The 22,130-nt window shown below is 37.7% G+C and overlaps 1 protein-coding gene across 29 annotated transcripts in view; it reads right to left on the bottom strand.

Annotated features, from left to right (window-relative positions):
• Positions 1 to 22,130, bottom strand: part of RIMS2 (regulating synaptic membrane exocytosis 2) — a 361,362-nt gene that overhangs the window by 159,592 nt on the left and 179,640 nt on the right. For 22 of the 29 annotated variants that reach the window (XM_070748179.1, XM_070748182.1, XM_070748176.1 and 19 more), the window contains 4 exons: positions 17,968 to 18,098; positions 14,513 to 14,684; positions 12,449 to 12,602; positions 2,932 to 3,000 (listed from right to left, as the gene is read on the bottom strand). In XM_070748179.1, coding sequence (XP_070604280.1) covers positions 2,932 to 3,000; positions 12,449 to 12,602; positions 14,513 to 14,684; positions 17,968 to 18,098 — 526 coding nt within the window. Of the gene's footprint in view, positions 1 to 2,931; positions 3,001 to 7,533; positions 7,561 to 12,448; positions 12,603 to 14,512; positions 14,685 to 17,967; positions 18,099 to 20,281; positions 20,330 to 22,130 lie in introns of all 29 variants that reach the window. The other 7 variants (XM_070748200.1, XM_070748184.1, XM_070748178.1 and 4 more) reach the window with 2 other exon arrangements.

Below are 22,130 nucleotides of genomic sequence, written 5' to 3'. Positions count from 1 at the left end.
GGATAAACATATATCCATTGTAAGATAAAATACAGGAAATAGTATAAGGGCAGACTAGATGGACCATGAGGTCTTTTTCTGCCGTCAGTCTTCTATGTTTCTATGTTTCTAAATGTATTTCTGTCTGTTCTGGCACATTTGGAAATCAATGTAACAAATGTTACAAATAAGAAAAAGAGGACAGCTATTTGTCTCTATTATAATACTACTTATCTCTAGAAACACTGATTTATTAATCAGAGCATACAAAACATTCGTCAGACCTATTCTAGAATACAGATAACCTGTGTGGAATCCACACTGCATATGAGACATTGATACAATTGAAGGAGTCCAGAAATACTTCACAAGAAGAGTCCTTCACTCCTCCTCACATAACAAATTACCCTACTCCTCCAGACTTCCAATACTACATGTAGAAAATTTACAACTATGTCGTCTGTGAACTGATTTAACTGTTGTTCATAAAATCGTACATCATAATGTACTCCCTGTCAGTGACTACTTCACCTTTAACAACAACAACACAAGAGCACGTAATAGATACAAACTGAATGTAAATCGCTCCAAACTTGACTGCAGAAAATACAATTTTAGCAATAGAGTAGTCACCGCCTGCAACTCATTACCTGACTCTGTTGTTGCTTCCCCCACCCCCAAAATCTTCAACCTTACATTATCTACAATCAACCTCCTTTTCTAAGAGGTCTATAAGGGGCGTGCATAAATGCACTTTTGTGCCTAATGTCCTTGTCCTACCGTCTTATTATCCTTTCTATTACTAAGTTCTACTTATGTTATATTTTGTTAATATGTACTATAATACTAGTTTGGCAAATAAAATAAATAAAATAAAATAAATAAATACTTATAAAAATTAGTAAGAAAGGCAATATGTAAAGAAAGAAGTATCAATTAGCAGCCAAGAGCAGCGTGAAACCAAGGCCACTAAATCTCTGATAACCAAGAATCAGTGGTGGGGGTTGGTGGCTAAACAATGAGATTGTTTTCAAGCAGTGGACCAAATGTGCTTAAATGAGCCATGCCCCAATTCCTGCCAGCCTTCCTCTGCCCATTGTTGCAGGTATGTTCCTCCTCTCAATTCTTCTTTCCTCTCAATTCTTCACCTATTCTACACCCATCCATTATTCCCATCTCCAAGGCCAGGGCATACATATTCAATTCAATTCAATTCAATTCAATTTATTAGATTTGTATGCCGCCCCTCTCCGAAGACTTAGGGCGGCTCACAACAATAATAAAAACAGTATAATAATGGAACAAATCTAATAATAAAATTATATTAAAAACCCCCAACAATTTAAAAACCATACCACACATACGTACCAAACATAAAATATAAGAAAGCCTGGGGGAGCTGTCTTAATTCCCGCATGCCTGGCGATATAGGTGGGTCTTGAGTAACTTGCGAAAGACAAGGAGGGTGGGGGCCGTTCTAATCTCCGGGGGGAGTTGATTCCAGAGGGACGGGGCAGCCACAGAGAAGGCTCTTCCCTTGGGGCCCGCCAAACGACATTGTTTGGTTGACGAGACCCGGAGAAGGCCAACTCTGTGGGACCTTATTGGCCGCTGGGATTCGTGCGGTAGAAGGCGGTTCCGGAGGTATTCCGGTCCAATGCCATGAAGGGCTTTAAAGGTCATTACCAACACTTTGAATTGTGACTGGAAAACGATCGGCAGCCAGTGCAGGCCACGGAGTGTTGTAGAAACGTGGGCGAATCTAGGAAGCCCCACGATAGCTCTCGCGGGCGCATTCTGCACGATCTGAGGTTTCCGAGCACTTTTCAAAGGTAGCCCCATGTAGAGAGCGTTGCAGTAATCGTACCTCGAGGTGATAAGGGCATGAGCGACTGTGAGCAATGACTCCCTGTCCAAATAGGGCCGCAACTGGTGCACCAGGCGAACCTGGGCAAACGCCCTCCTCGCCACAGCCGAAAGATGGTGTTCCAATGTTAGCTGTGGATCGAGGAGGACGCCCAAGTTGCGAACCCTCTCTGAGGGGGTCAATAATTCCCCCCCAGGGTAATGGACGGGCAGATGGAATTGTCCTTGGGAGGCAAGACCCACAGCCACTCCATCTTGTCTGGATTGAGTTTGAGCTTGTTGACACCCATCCATACCCCAACGGCCTCCAGGCACCGGCACATCACTTCCACTGCTTCATTGATCTCTCCATACCACAAAAGCCCTAAGAATCTATCCCAATATCTAGAGCAGTGATGGTGAATCTATGGCACAGGTGCCACAGTGGCACCCCCAGTCATATCTGATGGCACACAGCTCAGCTCCAGCATGCATGTTTGTGCTGGCCAACTGATTTTTGGCTCACAGGGAGGCTCTGGGAGGGCGTTTTTGGCTTCCAGAGAGCCTCTAGGGGATGAAGAAGGGTGTTTATACCCTTCTGGTCCACCAGAAGTTGGGAAACAGGCCGTTTCCAGCCTCCAGATGGCCTCCGGGGGGCAGGGAAGCTATTTTTGCCCTCCCCAGGCATTGAATTATGGATGTGGGCACTCGTGCATGCATGATAGTACGCGCACATGTTCTTTCGGCACCTAAGGGGGAAAAGGTTCGCCATCACTGATCTAGAGAATTCAATTCCCCTATCAACTATATCTGCCTAACTACTCAGTGACTTAAAGTGGCTCCATTCCCTGCCCACCTACCCCTCCTAGAGATAGGGAAATTCACACCACAGGTTGAATTACTTTCTAATGTAGTTGCATGAGTTATGTTTTGGAAACAAATTCTTCCAGATAAATAAAATAACTAATATGAACTCTTTCATTAGCAAATTATTTTAAAATATTGCAAAAAATAAGCATGGCAATTTTTCATTCAGACACAATTGAAGAAAGGGGAGTTGAAAAATAATATTTCAGAATTTTAAAAATATGTCTCAAGATGTTTTACCTGACACTACTCCTATTCCATCATCACAATCGTAGTCCGAGATTTCACTATCACTTATTCTTTTGGATCCTGCAAAAAGAAAGAAATAATTAAAGATTGATCACAGTAAAGAAGTGACATTTTATTAAACTTTACTAGTAACATTAGTAGAAATAGTTAATTTTGCATATTCATTTTGTGAGTAGACAGAAAAATACTATTTTAAGTATCAATTTGGTTAGCACAACGTGTACTGAAATAAGTTAATAAAAACTTCTTCTAAATCAATTGCTACACCTAAAAAGCCAGACCCATAAGAAAAATATATACAGTGGTACCTCTACTTAAGAACTTAATTCATTCCATGACCAGGTTCTTAAGTACAAAAGTTTGTAAGTAGAAGCAATTTTTCCCATAGGAATCAATGAAAAAGCAAATAATGTGTGCAAACCCATTAGGAAAGAAATAAAAACTCGGAATTTGGGTGAGAGAAGGAGGAGGAAGAAGAGGAGGAGGACAGTTACTGCCGAAGGAAGAACACCTTATGGGCAATCAAAAAGATTGAGGTGAGGGCAATCAAAAAGATCCAAACTTTTAAGGCTTAAAAAAAAAGAGGGACTCTGAGGCTGCGAGGAGGAGCACGCACCTCCCATACACCCGGCATGAGGCTGCTTCCTATACACTGCGTCAGAGAGAGAAACCCAGGAGGAATTGCAGAAAACTGGCGGGCCTTCGTGCTGCTCTCAAATTTCCTGGGAAATTTTTCCAGGTTCAGGTTCTTAAGTATAAAATGGTTCTTAAGAAGAGCCAAAAAAAATCTTGAACACACGGTTCTTATCTAGAAAAGTTCTTAAGCAGAGGCGTTCTTAGGTAGAGGTACCAATGTATTAGGTTCTGGCTTACCATTTTATCTGCTTGTATGCAAGAGATGTCTTAATATTTGCAACGAAGCAAATACAATTGACTTATCAACAGTAAAAGAGCTCTATGGCTCAGAAGCAGAAAACAATCCTCATTGGGATTGCAAAAAACATGATATGAAAACACTTTTAAAGTGTGTGTGTGTGTGTGTGTGTGTGTGTGTGTGTGTGTGTATATATATATCTATATATATCTATATATATCTATATATATCTATATATATCTATATCTATATCTATATCTATCTATCTATCTATCTATCTATCTATCTATCTATCTATATATATATATAGTTAATGACTAAACTTATTTTATAAATACAAGATCATATATGCTCAATCATAATTGAGGAAATAGGAATAACCCAAATATATTTATTTTCCTCTTTTTATCTATGATGCAAATTTTCTTTGATACCTTTTATCACAGTCCATTGGTCTCTCCTTTGACAATTATGGTTAATTCTAATTGTATTTCTTCTTAACCTAGCATATAGGTTTTTTGTCCTTTCTTGAACAAGTTCCTACAAACTTCTTGGGAAGATTTTAATGAAGAGATTGGATTGCCCTTTGTCTGAAATGGCTAATATTGAACTGTGTGTTCAAGATTTTTTTGGCTCTTCTTAAGAACGATTTTATACTTAAGAACCTGAACCTGGAAAAATTTCCCAGGAAATTTGAGAGCAGCACGAAGGCCCGCCAGTTTCCTGCAATTCCTCCTGGGTTTCTCTCTCTGACGCAGTGTATGGGAAGCATGAATGGGAGAGAGAGGTTGGATGAGAAGATCTCCAAAGCCCTTTCCAACTCTGTTATTCTGTAGTGGAAGAGTAGGAATCTTTACTTATGAGCAAAAGAAATTACAGAAAAGGCAATATTTGATTCTTCAAATTGTCCTCAGTTCTTTCTCAGAATTATATGCTTATTCTTTCACACTAAAAAATCAGAACAGAAAGAACTTCAATGCTTACCTATATTACTACAAATTAATAAGTTAAAAAAGCACCTTATCATTGACAATACTGAGCAAGAAAAACTTCAACAGTGTGCGCTCAATGGGTGAGGATTTAAACTGCAAAGACTGCCTTTTTCTTAATGCCCCAAATAGCATCTGAGAAATAAGTCAGAATTGACTCCAATTCTCACACAAAAGGTTCGATTTATTAGCAGAGCCATGTTGGTTATGTTTCGTCCATTCCAATACTAGTTTCTCTCCAGGACTCCACCCAAGTTAAGGTTCATCTCACATCCCCACACCCACAAGTGCAATCATGTGGACCAGTCCGGTGCAGGGATTCACCTACTTCCTCTTTCATACAGTTGACGCAGAACAAAAGATGACCTTGGATTCTGAGAAAGGAATTTGTTGTGGCTATACCTTCTCTCCTACCCCTCCCAATTATGCTGTGTTACTGTGGCAGGCCAAAGCCTCTAACTCCACATGATGGCTTTCGGTCTGACACTTTCATTGCTGGAAGCAACTTCAGCATTTGCTTTCCTGTTCCCATAATTTGTGGTTTTTTGTTTCTGACTCCTACTCTTAATCTCAGCAGCTTCCTGATCAAGTCTCTGGCTTGTCTCATGGTTCTTTTAAACATTATGTGTTTTTTTTTCAGATTACAAACTAAATAGCCCAGTTTTACATCTCCTCAGGTACCAGTAAGTACCAAAAACATGTTCTACATTTGCCTTTTTAAACATATTTTGCATTCTACATAGAAACATAGAAGACTGACGGCAGAAAAAGACCTCATGGACCAACTAGTCTGCCCTTATACTATTTCCTGTACTTTATCTTAGGATGGATATATGTTTATCCCAGGCATGTTTAAATTCAGTTACTGTGGATTTATCTACCACGTCTGCTGGAAGTTTGTTCCAAGGATCTACTACTCTTTCAGTAAAATAATATTTTCTCATGTTGCTTTTGATCTTTCCCCCAACTAACTTCAGATTGTGTCCCCTTGTTCTTATGTTCACTTTCCTATTAAAAACACTTCCCTCCTGGACCTTATTTAACCCTTTAACATATTTAAATGTTTCGATCATGTCCCCCCTTTTCCTTCTGTACTCCAGACTATACAGATTGAGTTCATTAAGTCTTTCCTGATACATTTTATGCTTAAGACTTTCCAGCATTCTTGTAACCCGTCTTTGGACCCGTTCAATTTTGTCAATATCTTTTTGTAGGTGAGGTCTCCAGATACTCATACTCATGCCCACACCCTTACTCTCCTTATGACTCTACTTCATCTTCCCCCGCTGCTTTTGCAACCAAACACTTACCTAGGGTGTATCTGGCTTCTGATGCACCTAGAAGCCTTGCCATAATTGCACTGTTCCACTGTATTTGTAGGTACACTCTCTCTTCCCATCAATGCTTCTCTTACTGAACCTTTTCTCTACTATACGCTATGCCCTAGTATAGAGGTGTCAAACTCAATTTCACTGAGGGTCACATCAGGGTTGTGTTTGACCTTGGGGAACAAGGGTGGGCATGGCCAGTTCAACATCACTCATGTTGGGGATACCTGTTGTGACCCAAGCACTCTGCCAGCAAAAATGGGCTCCCAAGCTCTGTTTTCGGATGCAACAGCTTTCTGCTACCTTCTACCAGTGAAAATGGAGTCTACGGCCCTCCTGAACTCCATTTTCGCTGGCAGAAGCACCACAGGCCTGTACTTTGCTGTTTCCAGGGCAGCCCTATGGGTCAGATCTAAGTACCTAATGGGCCTAATCCAGCTCCCAGACCTTGAGTTTGATACCCCTGGGGGGGAGAAGGGTGGGCATGGCCAGTTCAACATCACTCATGTTGGAGATACCTGTGGTGACCCAAGCAGTACCTTCTCAAGCTTGCACACAATCTGGCACACTATGGTTGCATGGATGGTTGCAAGGACATGAAATTTAATCTGGATGACCAAAGTGTTGAAAGAGGAGGTGATCCCTCCTGGCCCAAAGCCAGGCCGGAAGCCATTCAGGGTCTTAAAGGAAGGTTGATTTAATTTGAGACTTTAATATAAAACAGAAAATTGGAGTATTTAATTGCTAAATTGATTTAGGAAATCGTATCTAATTCTATGACTTAACTTGTTCTTCTGATTTCATTTAAACATAATACATCTCAGAAGTTCAAGTTAATCAATTTCTAATCAAATTTCTGATTTAAAAAAATGGCCTTGCAACAGGCTAATGTAGAGCTATGGTTATTACAAATATGACTGGTTATTTATTGGGTTTTAAAAAACATAGCTGGAAGAGAAATATTTATGTGTATACATATAATGTATGCTTAATACTATAATCAATAAAGGAAACATCTCTCATAATACACTGTGTAGTGTCATATCAGTAAGGAATTAGAACTATTAATATATTAATGTATTAATGTATTAATATAATTTTTAACTTTAACACAAATTGTCATAAACTATTATCAAAATATTAATGTTAATATTATATTAATTTTAGATTGAAACACAATGAATGGTTAGAAAGCATTTTCTATTTTTTTAGCAAACTGTTTATAACACTAGCAAGAACTGTACAATGAGAAATAATGCAAGGATAAAGTCTAATTTAAAAAAAACAGAATAAGAATCCAAAGAACAACTAAGCAACTGAACTGGACGACAACTAATAGCAGAAGCACATCAATAGCATTAGAAAAAAAACACAAGCGATAAATGGCATGCTTTTAAATTACCTTGATTATATGAATATGAGCCTTTATCTGGAAAATTTTAAAATGAAGTGATATCAGAAAAAAAATATATGAGGTTTTGACATGTAACAGAAATGTACTTAATTTGAAAGGTTGTGCATAATGAAATGCAACCGCTATTTTTATTTGACAAAGCAGACATGAATTACAATTTTCTAGAGCAATCCTATATATAGCTATTTTTGAACACAGAGAACTTCATTTTGTTAATTCTATTTGATAGCCAAACACAAGATAGAATATCGACACAATTCCTTGGTGATTGACTCAATAATCTTATTTCCTCCATAGTTTCCTACTTAAGTATCAGGGTTTCCTTACACACTTCACACTTGCATTTCTCTCCTGTGTATCTTCTCTCCCTATTGCAAAATAACTTCCACTTTTTCTTACATTAGTACAGACATATTCAGCATTTTGAATAATGTTTGTGAAAAGTTAGTGGCATCATCCTAGCACTTAAAGCTTTTTCCTTACAAAAAGCTGGCCAGTTTGGGAAAATCTGATATCCAGGGGAATTATGTTCCAGACGTACCCGGCCGGTGACTTATCCCCGGCCCGTTTTGCTGCAGGGCCAGGGAGACACTGACCTTCGGCGCGGCCGCCATCTTGTTTCTTCGGCCGAGATCTCGCGAGATTTGTGAGATCTCGGCCACCTCCTGGGAAGGCTTTGGCCTTCCCAGTGATGTCATCCAGGGCGGAGCCTGCAGCCCTATAAAGGGGCTGGGCAGGCTCCAGGGCCTCCTTTTCGCCCTGGATGACAAGAGGAGAACACCCACCCGCCCTCCCTATCTTTCAGTGTGCCAATGGGGTCGCCCCTCGGGGGACCGAATAGGAATTTTTGGCGGTCACGGTATTTTCTGTGAACGTTTTTTTGCCTATTCCACACTGCGGTGATGGATACGTGGTTAGGGGGTGCTTTGCTCATGTTCAGGCTAATTGGCATACCTTTGGTCATTTGGGTAGGCAGGTTAGGGGCAGAAAACTAGGTGGTGGTTTAGCAACTGCGTGTTCTCCATTGGGCATCTTTGGTGATGATTGACAGGTTCTCTCCAAAGGCTTGTGGTGGAAGCGATCTGAGCAATTGGGGGGAACCTGTCTTTGGGTCCCGCCCATTGCTTTCCCCTTGTATGGGATAGACAACGGGACCTCCCACATGCAAGTTCATGGCAGTGAGTCAGGTGAGGGCATGGCCCCTCACCTGGATCAGCATGGAGCTACGCCCATAGTTGCCCCGGAAGTTTTTATTACGTCATTTTCCGCCCCGGAAGCAATTGTTTGACCCTGCGGGTCCTTGTTTAGGGTTATAGTTAATTTATGAAAATTTATTTAAATAAATTATGCAAATTTAATTAATAAAAATGACCCATTTTAAATCCAGCTCTTGTGTCTGTGTCGTTATTCCGCCTCTGCTGCAATAGGTGCCACAGCAGAAAAGACATGCTTCTCCACTCCTGCAAAATGGCAGTATTTAATGGAAGGGGTCTGGAGTGCGCCCACTCTGCCAGAATGTACCAGAAACAAGGGGAGATGGACAGTTCCTCAGATAAACAGGTCATCTGCCATGAAGTGCTGTATAGGTAATGACCAGCACCTTGAATTATAGCTGGAAGCCAACTAGAAAACAGTGCAGCTAATTGTGATACATGTTTCACTACTAAGAAATGTCTGTTACTGCTTGCACCAGTGCATTTTCTACCAACTACACCTTCCCAATGGACTTTGAGATCAGCCCTATGTAGAACACATTGCAACAAATGTGCATAGATAAGGGGCGTACATGTGCACCAGTGTGCATTTTGTCCCCTGTCCAATTGTCTCTCCTTTATCTCATATATCTTTTCTTCCTTTCATATATCTTCTCCTCTATTTTTATATCTTTTCTTCTATCCTTTTCTTTATATATATTACTACATATATATATTACTATTTATTTTATTTATTTATTTGTCCAACACACAATATATGTATTGTGCATTGGACAAATAAATAAATAAATAAATAAATAAAATAAAATAAACAAGTAGCAGGGATAGTACCAAATTCTGAACTGATGAATTTGAATGAGAGTCTGACTTAACTGTTACAAAATAAAGTTCTGAGAAATTCCTATAAATATTTCCAAGAATCAGATTTATCATGAACTACTATTAAAGACTATTTATGGAATTGTTACTTCTTTCTTAGTTTTGCCACCTACATAAAGACTCCAGGGAGTTCAATAAAAGTATTGTTTTATTTTTAAAAAATAAAAGACACATATAATGGCCAATTGTGGTTTGGATTCAGGATTAATTCTCAAGACTGGTTATTTGTGTCCCAAATCCTTCTATCGTAGCTTTAAAATGAGACAGTTCTAAATTTATCATAACTTGCCTGTAAACCAGAGGAAAAGTCCCAATTCAAACTTGAGGAGTCCTTGGTGTCCTCTCTTTGTTTTAGCAATAGCAATAGCATTTAGACTTATATACCACTTCATAGTGCTTTTACAGTCCTTTCTAAGTGGTTTACAGAATCAGCATATTGCCCCCAACAATATGGGTCCTCATTTTACCCACCTTGGAAGAATGGAAGGTTGAGTCAACCTTGAGCCGTTGGTGAGATTTAAACTGCTGAACCACAGCTAGCAGTTAGCTGAAGTAGCCTGTAGTGCTGCACTCTAACCATTGCGCCATCCCGGCCCTTATGTTGCAGATACTTCATTACTCAAACTAGTTAAGATTTACCTAGTTTGGGTAATGAAACATCTGCAATAAAACAACCCAGAGCACCAAGAACCTTTCATATCAAGCCTGAGCTACAAATATTCTCCTTTATTAGTACCCAGTTCAAACTGCTCATGCTCAGGTATGGACCCAAACAGTTAATGAAAAATACAGTTTTATATAATTGACACACCACACAATAAGCTATGGTTCACTCCCACTAAAAGTCAATCCTATTATAGAAGATTTAAAAAACTGCAACTATAATCTATGATGGAAATTTTGAATTATTCTTTAATTATTCACTACTAGAATAATTGGACTAGGCTAATGTTCTGTTACATTACATATTACGTAAGGAATCTATTCAAATAAGCACATTAACCAACATGCCCAAACCATTTATTGTACAAAAGAAAGCAAAAAAAATTAAAAGAAGCATGAAGGTTATGTTTGAAAACAAAAAGAGAAACATTTTTTTTAACATTATGCATTACACAATGCTAAGTCCTTGAAATGTTGGAGAATTGTATACGTTGCATATCAGTCTCTGGCTTACTGCTTTTCTGTTGTTGCAAACATTATAAAATATAAATTGTATTGGTTAGAAGTGAATTGTATTATGAACTTTTCATCTTTTTTGTTTTTTATGCAGGGTTCCTTGAAGCCTAAAACACTATAAGGATTCCTCCAGGGTAAAAGATTGAGGCAGCTTGGTTTAGAAGACAGTGCTCATATTCCATTTTTCACATACTGAATTGCTCACTCATATGAACTGCATTTCATAATTCATAATGTACCTAGTTTAGACTTATTAAGTGTAGAAGCCGCCTAATTCAACCGTGACTATGGATGGTAAGACTTGCATATAAAACAGAGGGCATTTTTAAAAAAAATATTTCTTTTTTTCCTGTCCAGCAGGAAATGTCAAGGAATCCAACTGATCTTGGTATGATGCTCAATTGATTCTAAATCTACTGCCTAACATGTTATATTTATAATCATATTGTTATACACGTTGACATGTAGCTATGAGGAATGTATGTGAAGTTTAACAATTTCAAGGAAGACACATTAGACATACAGTGTTCCCTCGATTTTCGCGGGTTCGAACTTCACGAATAGCCTATACCATGGTTTTTCAAAAAATATTAATTAAAAAATACTTTGCGGGTTTCTTTCTATACCACGTTTTTTCCCGCCCGATGATGTCATACATCATCGCCAAACTAATAATTTTTGCAAATAAATAACAACAAAAATAATTATTGTTAATAAATAATTATGTTTATAAATATCAGGATTACTAAGTGTCTTATTCAATGGTGAATACCAGTAATAATGGTGAGTAAATTGTTGTTAAGGGAATGGGAAATGGTAATTTAGGGGTTTAAAGTGTTAAGGGATGGCTTGTGATACTGTTCATAGCCAAAAATGGTGTATTTACTTCCGCAACTCTACTTCGCAGAATTTGTATTTTTTTTCTTCAAAATTTATGACTGAATCCTCCAAATATTTTTATTATAAATATCAATTTTTCAAATACAAGTACCTTAGTTAACTATTTGTTCAGCAACTATTTCAAGAGATGATGATGTTCAACAAGGAGACTTATGGCCATTCTCAAAGTGGTGGTAGTCATGGTGTCCTGAAATCATGTGATCATCATTTCTAACTTTCACTGCCAATTTTTGACGAGCAAAGTCAATGGGGAAGGCAGCAAAAAGTCACAATAGCAATTACATGACACCACATCCAATGATTGGGATTCACTGAACAACCACAAGTGGAACTGAACAAATATAAATGGTTACATGATGTGATTTATAATCACGTCATTTAACAATGGAGTTAGAAATTACCATCATTAACCGAGGATTACCTATATTTCTAAACTGTTGTAAAGGCTATAATTTCATTATGACAGCTACATGGTAGAAAGTAATAATGTACATAATATAAAAGGGCAAGGCAACAAAAAGGAACTAGAGAAAACAAATACATTTCTCAAAACATACAATAAATTCTCCACATTAGCTTTTCCTGATTTTTAAAGATGCGGACAATATATGTAAATTAGTTTATGAAAACTGGAAGAGATACTATATTATTATTGTATACATTTTTCTGAAGAAAGCATTTCAATTAGTCCATTTGAAACGAACACAAACTAATAGTATTCTATAACCTACTTTGCAACCTTCGTGTAGGGCTATCCCCATGGAGCTGTCGGCGTGGCAAATATGGGGAAGGATGGGGAAGTGGCAATGAGGACATATCATGAGTCTGTAGTTTGTACCAATGAGGTTCATCATCCAGCAATGCTGTTTCTAATTCAATTAGAATCTAAAAAAAAAAGATAATAAAATAAGAACTGTTTAAATTAAACATCATTTGTACTATAGCTGTTTTATAAAATATGTACCAAATGATATTTATCTACAGTGATATCTTGTCTTACAAACTTAATTGGTTCCGGGATGAGGTTCTTAAGGTGAAAAGATTACAAGACAAAACAATGTTTCCCATAGGGATCAATGGAAAAGCGATTAATGTGTGCAAGCCCAAAATTCACCCTTTTTGCCAGCTGAAGCGCCCGTTTTTGCGCTGCTGGGATTCCCCTGAGGTTCCCCTTCATGGGAAACCCCACCTCCGAACCTATGTGTTTTTGCGATGCTGCGATTTCACTGAGGCTCCCCTTGCTGGGAAACCCCACCTCCGGACTTCCGTTGCCAGCGAAGCGCCCGTTTTTGCGCTGCTGGGATTCCCCTGCTGGGTTTAATTTATGCATGGTATGTCTGTGTGTGTGACTGTTAGCATATGGGGTTTTTTAAATATTTAAATATTTTAAATTTGTCTGATTGCTTATGATTTGTTTTTATATGTTGTGAGCCGCCCCGAGTCTTCGGAGAGGGGCGGCATACAAATCTAAGTAATAAATAAATAAATAAATAAATAAAAACACGGAAGTCTGGAGGTGGGGATTCCCATGGAGGGGAGCCTCAGGGGAATCCCAGCAGCGCAAGAACGGGTGCTTCGCTGGCAAGGGAAGTCCGGAGGCAGGGCATCCCAGTGGCGGTGGTGGGTTTGTAAGGTGAAAATAGTTTGTAAGAGGCAAAAAAATCTTAAACCCCGGGTTTGTATCTCGAAAAGTTTGTATGACGAGGCGTTTGTAAGACGAGATATCACTGTATTTATTTAACTTAATGGAAATAACAGTTTCAAAAAATAGTTACAAGGTGTTCTATCCTGGGCCTATGCAGTTTGAAAACAAAGGAGGAATCCACGCGCTGATATTTCAAATCAATCTTTTTACATAGAAAGCATCATTTATACAAGCCAAATTCATGTATGTGAGTTCATCTTGGCAGCTTCTCAGTGAGAGGAGTTAAAAGATAACAGTTGACTGCTAGGCTGCTGCCCAAGATCAAAGCTAATTTGTGCATTCCTTTATGAGATAAAGAGTCTCCAGTTTCACTGACTTACATTTATTATTATTATTATTATTATTATTATTAATTATTATTATTATTATTATTATTATTATTATTATTATTTATTAGATTTGTATGCCGCCTTTCTCCGAAGCCTCCGAAGACATTTACAGCTTTCCAGATTCCCCATAGTCAGGGCAATTCTACTCCAAGGATTTTAGCAGAGAAATAATAGTTGGCTAGCATAACATGGCTGGAGACCCCAAACATTAATTGACTTCATTACAAAACTCCCCCCCCCCCCAATTTTCAGCCACCCTTAAATACCTATGGGGAGTGATCAATTCCTTGAGTTAACAAACTACAGACTACTTCCTTTTCCCATACAATTATTCTTGTCTTTTTCTTAGCCTTCTAAAGCAGGCATCTAACAAAGGCTCATGGTCTTCCTCCTCCTCCTCCTCCTCCTCCTCCTCTAAGTCAGACCCTACTGTCATTTGCATATCTGCCACCTCTGGTGGTCTTTCAGGTTCATCCAGGTCTATTTCTCCCTCACTCTCACTCTCACTCTCTGCATCAGCTGGCAAAACCACTGGCCCAGTGTACCAAGATGGGCCTGGCTCATCCTCCTCAGAATCTATCATTACCAGAGTTGGCTGGGGACCACTCACAACACAAGATATATGAAAAATATTGCTACCAGCAATAAGGCATAATGCAATGTGATGCAGTATTGTTCATTGTAGAATTTACTGTACCTTTGTACCTAGGGCAAAAACATTAAATATTTATTCCTTGTAAACAATAAATAGCATTGATTACCTCTCCTAAAAATTCACTTTCTTCCTCACGAACACGAGCTTGGTCCCAAAGAGTAATTTCCAACATTCGCTCTCGAAATTCTCTCCGATGAACTGGAGAATAAATAAATGTTTGGTTCCACTTGGGCTCCAATGTTTTTTTTACTGTTTTTGTTCTTCTTTTATTTTTATCACTGTAATTAAGAAGTACAGATTAAAGATGTTGATATTACAAAGAATAGTAAAAAATAATATTTTTAATGGGAAGGGCAAGTTTAATTCCTTTTACAAAATGCCTGAAATTGAGCTTTACTTTTAAACTAATTACTCATGCCACAGTATTTTTATTAGTAGTTGCTATTTCAATATCAATTGTAGAAAATCCTGATTAGTACAAACAGGATGTTGTAAACAAAATCAGTATGTTCAAACCTTCTCATTTAATTATTTTTATCAGTTCTTCAATTTGATCCAAAATTCAAGGAGATATAGGAATTTTATTGTCAAGGAAATATCATATTGTCAAGGAAATATTGATATTGATAAACTGCTCCTCTTTTATAGTATACAAGTTATCACTTTATGCACTGATAAAGTTCACTCACTTCATACAAATATCTACAAATACAGTATTCTGAAAACTATGGATAGGCGACCTCACACTACACTGGTTGAGATGCTAGAAACACACGAATATTTCCAAAAGAAGATGAACTAAACTATCAAAACAATACTGACAATGGATTGCCAACAGACCGATACATGATCAATAGGCATCAGATATTATATTCTGCAGAATTATTTTCCTTTTTCATTTGACTGAAAACCTCCACTTACAAAAAAATTATATGTTAATGAAAATAGTTATAGAATATCAGCAATACTTTTGACATGGCAGATTTCAGTAGATAAATTGAAATATTTTATAAAATAGGTATGCAACTATTAAAAGAGTTCAAAATAATGGCAAATAATCTAAATAATATATTACAGTAAGTGACATAAATGCCATTAGTAGGTTTAGTACTTTTCAAAGGTCTGAGCTTAATTATTATGCCTAAAACAAAATTTATTTAAAAATCAACTCTGTACCCTCCTTTGAGACTCTGCTACTTCAAGAATCCTAACCAAAAACATAACTCAACATTCAAAATGGAAACATTCAAATTATTATAATTGCAACAATTCAAGCAAATAGAGAAACTGCTGTATTTAACAAACATTTCAACATCAAGCAAACTTTTTGTTAAATATTTAAAATTGATTTCAAAATATTTACTATGACACCTGTAACTCAGTACAGAGTGGGAACTTAGAAAATAATTACATATTAATTTAAGTAGTATTTTATGGGTTTGTGTGTGAAAATAAAGGACAAGATTGGCAATGACAAGAAGGACAAGATTGGCAATGACCATTTGGAGTACACCAAGACTGATTTCTAATAATTAATAAAAAGGTTATGAAAAATAACTATTAAGAAATAAGAAATATAGGAAATAGAAATACTTTTGCTCTCCCCCCTTCTACAATCCCCTCTACAGTTTTTTTCTCTATATTTGAGCTGTCGTGAACTTTAGACAAGAATACCATAGACATCCAATGCTTTGCTTTTGCAACTTCAGTATGTTGATAAAAGTAACAAGATTTCCCCTTAAGCATCCCATCAGGCCAAAGACTGTATTCCATGATAACCTCAAGATCTAGATGTGTTATTGGTTTTGGAAATTAAGCAGCATGCCTTGGAACCTGTTCAACCAGTCACCGTTCACACCAATAAACATTTATATTGCAGGCATGATCTGTAAAGACAATACAGTGATACCTTGTCTTACGAACCCCTCTTCATATGAACTTTTCATGATACGAACCCAGTGTTTAAGATTTTTTTGCCTCTTATTCCGAACTATTTTCACCTTGCGAACCCAAGCAGCCGCCGGGATTTCCCTGAGGCTCCTCCATTCCCTTCATTTTTGCCAGCGCTGCTTTGAATCCCAGCGACAAACTCCCCCCTTCCAAACTGCATGGGGGAAAGACTCATGGAGCTCAAGAGAGGAGAAAGGTGTGGGGAAAATGAGCAGAATGGGGTGGGCAAAAACGGGAGGGACTCATGAAGCTCAAGAGAGGAGAAAAGTGTGGGGAAATGAGCAGAACGGGGTGGGCAAAAACCGGGAGGGACTCATGGAGCTCAAGAGAGGAGAAAGGTGTGGTGGAAATGAGCAGAACGGGGTGGGCAAAAACGGGAGGGACTCATGAAGCTCAAGAGAGGAGAAAGGTGTGGGGGAAATGAGCAGAACGGGGTGGGCAAAAACCGGGAGGGACTCATGGAGCTCAAGAGAGGAGAAAGGTGTGGGGAAAATGAGCAGGACGGGGTGGGCAAAAACCGGGAGGGACTCATGGAGCTCAAGAGAGGAGAAAGGTGTGGGGAAAATGAGCAGGACGGGGTGGGCAAAAACAGGAGTGGCTCATGGAGCTCAAGAGAGGAGAAAGGTGTGGGGAAAATGAGCAGAACAGGGTGGGCAAAAACGGGAGGGACTCATGGAGCTCAAGAGAGGAGAAAGGTGTGGGGAAAATGAGCAGAACAGGGTGGGCAAAAACGGGAAGGACCCATGGAGCTCAAGAGAGGAGAAAGGTCTGGGGGAAATGAGCAGGACGGGGTGGGCAAAAACGGGAGGGACTCATGGAGCTCAAGAGAGGAGAAAGGTGTGGGGAAAATGAGCAGGATGGGGTGGGAAAAAACAGGACTGGCTCATGGAGCTCAAGAGAGGAGAAAGGTGTGGGGAAAATGAGCAGAACAGGGTGGGCAAAAACGGGAGGGACCCATGGAGCTCAAGAGAGGAGAAAGGTGTGGGGGAAATGAGCAGGACGGGGTGGGCAAAAACGGGAGGGACTCATGGAGCTCAAGAGAGGAGAAAGGTGTGGGGAAAATGAGCAGAACGGAGTGGGAAAAAACAGGAGGGAAAGACCCATGGAGCTCAAGAGAGGCTTTTTTCACTTTGCTTGGGACTGCCACCTCTCGCTGTCCCTCCTCCCACTCCGTTCGCCTCAGCTTCGTCTGCCCGCTGCTTTTTTTTTTTAAGCCTTAATGTTTTGGATTTTCTTAATGGGCTTGCACGCATTATTGGCTTTTCCATTGATTCCTATGGGAAACATTGTTTCATCTTACGAACTTTTCACCTTACGAACCTCATCCTGGAACCACTTAAGTTCGTAAGACGAGGTATTACTGTAATCTGAAAAAGCACATCAGTGTGTCTGATTTATACATTTATTTATTTATTCATTCATTCACTCACTCCTTTTGACTTAACAGGTTAATTGGGTGATACTGCACTTTTCATTATTGTTAACAGATCAGCCCTGATCAAATGTTATTTAATATATCTGTACAATTATATATGATATAGTTACATTTTGTTAGATATTATTTTTAAAAAATTCATTCGTAACAATATCTAGTAGTTTTGTACATACTACCTTCTATCAGGAAGAAAGTAAATCTTCACATAGGGATTCCTTGGTCTCCCATCTTCTCTTGAAGGAAGATCTTTCGCTCCCAATATTGTGACTATTAATTGATGGCCAACTTTGTCATACCACAATTTTATCTGTAGAGAGAAAATGTGAATTAGGCAATTTTTCTAGAAAATTACAATATAAAATAAGTAAATTTAGGGTAAATAAAATGCTTAAGCTACTGTATTTTATAATTGCAATGAATATTCTAATTTGGCTGTCTGGTCATATAACCTATATATACCTACTCAGACTTAAGTGCCAATGAGTTTTATAGTTAAGTTTGAATCAAGGTTCCATTTAAAGCACAAAATGGGAGTTATACTATATTAAATGTTTTGTACATTGAAATACGGTTGTGAACCCTATGGACTTTATATAATACAATCATTTATCTGTAAAATGATTTTACAGACTTTTATTCAAATACAGTGCTACTATTTTACCCTCCTGTTCTGCACACTGAAAATATTATTAATTCTTTACATAGGTCTAGATTTCTTTTCCTCTGAAATTTTATATTAAATTTTAGTTCCCAAATTTGGAATGGCTTAAAATTCATGTAAAGATGTAAACAAATAATTAGTTATTTTACCCTAAGCATTATGCATATCCAACAAATCTCTGCTAAGATAGAAAAATAGAAAAAATTTAGAGACCATGTAGATATGTCCTGATCTACAGTTATTAAAATCAAATGCAGGATGAGAAAGGAGTTTATCACCCTCCATTAAGATAACTGGTGGTTGTGAAGTTTTCTTCATGGACGACTTATTCTTTCCTACATTATATGGAAAACAGTAACTATGTCTGGCCATGCCACTTTTAATTGGATTACAAATAGTCTTCAAGTTATGACTGTGATGACGCCTACCTATCATGGTTGTACCTTATGGTGGTTGTAAAACAGATTGGTCGTGTGAGTGATCAACTTTAGGACCTTTCTTGGACCAGTTGTTAAGCAAATAGCCATGGTTGTCAAGGCTACCAAGAATTCACTATAGGTGCCATTTGTCAAAAATTCTGTTTTCAGCAAAACTGTCATAAAATGCAGTCCATAGGATGCTGCAAACAGCCATAAACGTAGCCCAGGTACCAGGTGCCTAAAGTGCAGTCATGTTAATGGGAGATGGAGGGTAGCTATTAGAACTTCAAATCCAGGTTGTTAGTACCCAAGTAGGTAGGTCTGTCAGAACTTTGACTAGTAACTAAGTGATTGATTATAAGTCAGGGATTATCTATAACTGATTATTTTCATTAATATCAGATGAATAATACAGTTGTACTTCCAAAATGTTTTGATTCAATGAATGTCTTTGTAGACAATCAAAATATGCCATACTAACTTCTTAATTTCAACTCAAGTAGTGTGCTATATACTGCTCAAATATAGCCTGATTTTAATAACATCCAAGTGAGTAGCTTGTAATATTATATTTCTCAAGGACTAATTTGGGAGAATTAAATTGCTCAACTAAGTTGGATTTATTAGAAATCGAACCACATATATCATGTCTAAATTCAAAATCACCGAATATTATAAAAAATGAGTAATGTTCCATGTTCAAAATAAAAGAAAATAGAAAAGAAACCATGCAGCAAAGCAAAATAAGCATAATGACATTCTTATGCAATCTACAGGTTGGTTAATCTATAGTATCTTAAAGAATAACTAATGAGAAAGGGCAAACAATTTATATTCAAATAATACAGGCAAATATAATCAACACTAAACATCATAACAAAAATTATAATCATTTATATTTCATAATTTCAATTAACATCTTAAAATGCCTGTAGATGCAAATTTCTTAGATGAGAACAAATTTATTTGCCCGTCTTCTCAAGAAAACGTCATTTAGAAAATGCAAAGAAAGAGAGAATGATTTAAAGAGACACCAACTTTTAAATACAAGGAAAATATCAAAAGAACAGATAACTTATTTCAAGGTACACAATTGCAGAAGTGTTTCAAAGTTATTATTACTATTAATATATATTTATGGCTCTTTAAATACAGATAAAATCAAAACTAAAAGCTAGTTGTCTCTTTAAATTTCATTATAGGATTCTGATATCCATGCAATATTTTTCAAGCTGTACACAAGACAATGTGATATTTGTTAAGATGGTCTAAAACAACACATTCAAAAATTAAAATGGGAAAACGGACCAATGGTGACATTTTCCTACTGTCCATTTTCCAAGAAAACAACAACAACAACCAAAAAGAAAAAAAAAACTTTAGTTTCTGTCAGGCAGATTAAGCCTTTACCTGAACCCTAGGAACAAAAGCCGTTGTTCTTCTACTAAGGTTTTGGCTCTGGTAAGCAAAATTAAAGAAAAAGCAGTAAAACAAAGCCAAAAAGACAACACACTAGAACTAAAAGACCAAAATTAAAACAAGGACACACAACTTTAAATAGTGCCGTACACCAAGAACACATTTATTAAAAAGCAAGTGTTAAAACTGATGTATTAAAACTGTAACCATCCTTTATGTTCCTCTATTAATAAGATTTTTATTTGACTTGCTACACATTGTGATTGACATGTCCTGAAGACGTGTTTGTCCTTAATCACAGTTGTTTAATATTCAGGTCCTTTCCAATGTCTTTATTAAGAGAGTTCTTTATGTACAATGCAAGTTAAAATAAAGCCACTTAAAAAAAACAGTACGATGCAAACTTATAACCCCTTAACTGAGAGTAAATCCCATTAATCTCAATTAGTCTTCCATTAGAATATATAAGATTATATTACCCAATGTCATGGAATATAAACGAAAATACCTCAATTTACCCTTAGAGCTGGCCCTTAAAATGATTTAATAGTGAAACTCGTTATGGGGTCTCACTAGCATTTTCAATGAGTTCATTTATTTTAGCACACTACCAATTAATATGGTTTGCTTTAATAGTTTCAAAGGAGTGGTACAATTTATTTATTATACTGAGTCAGTGCTTAGACTGTAAAAATACATTTCATTAGCTCACTTCAATGATCTCTAGATTATTAAAAGATCATCTTTATACGCTTGTACCTTCTCATTAGGAAGATGGAAAAACTAATAAATTGTTACCCTAATCATATTTCAGGAAGTATTTTAATCGTGTTTGCGGTAATTTCTATATTACTGTATATATTTCTCTCCCATTTGTTTACATACTTCCTTATAATTTTTCTTGGGAAAGGTAAGGAAAGGAATTATTTATATAGCTCAAAGTAATGTATAATTGGACAGCCACAAGAGGATGCTGTACCTGCCATTAGGTCATCACACACATATGCAAGTCAGATTTCATATAGGTGATGTTCCTTATACAAATTATGTAATTCGTCTCATTATTCCAATGATGTCATGTCAGGAAGGACATCTATGGCTTCCATTACACCCCTATGGGACCTATTTACTTATCCATTAGACATGTACTGTATTTATACCATTGTCAATTTATTTTAATGTTCAAGACTATTTTAGAAAAAGCTGCTTTTCAGATTATTGTCAAGTTTCAAAAGTGACACTGGGAAAGTCTCTGCATATTCTATGGTAGTGATGGCGAACCTTTTTTTCCTCGGGTACTGAAAGAGCATGGGCGCATGCTATCACGCATGCACAAGTACCCACACTCATAATTCAATCCTTGGGGAGGGCAAAAACAGCTTCCCCTGCCTCCCAGAGGCCTTCTGGAGGCCAGAAATGGCCTGTTTCCCAACTTCTGGTGAGCCCAGTAGGCTCGTGTTTAGTTCTCCCCAGGCTCCAAAGGCTTCCCTTGAGCCGGGGACAGTAAAAACGCACACCCCATCCCCCTGGAGGATCTCTGGAAGCCAAAGGCGTCCTCCCAGAGCCTCTGTGCGAGCCAAAAATCAGCTGGCCATACATGTTGGAGCTGAGCTAGGGCAACAGCTCACATGCCAGCAGATATGGCTCTGCGTGCCACCTGTAGCACCTGTGCTGTAGGTTTGCCATCACTGTTCTATGGCTTCTCTCTTCTCAACAGTTTCTTTTTCTTTTTCATTTCAAGGAGCAAATGTAGCCCCAGGATAACGGAAGCCGAGATATTCAGTGTCCTGGCAATAATATGTAACAGTCATAGCATGAAAGAAAGGAGACTTAGAAGTAT

This window comes from Erythrolamprus reginae, chromosome 3 (assembly GCF_031021105.1).
Source record: "Erythrolamprus reginae isolate rEryReg1 chromosome 3, rEryReg1.hap1, whole genome shotgun sequence".
Lineage (NCBI taxonomy): Eukaryota > Metazoa > Chordata > Lepidosauria > Squamata > Dipsadidae > Erythrolamprus > Erythrolamprus reginae.
The sequence above is the reverse complement of the archived record's forward strand: the minus strand, read 5'-3'. Positions and strand labels throughout refer to the sequence as shown.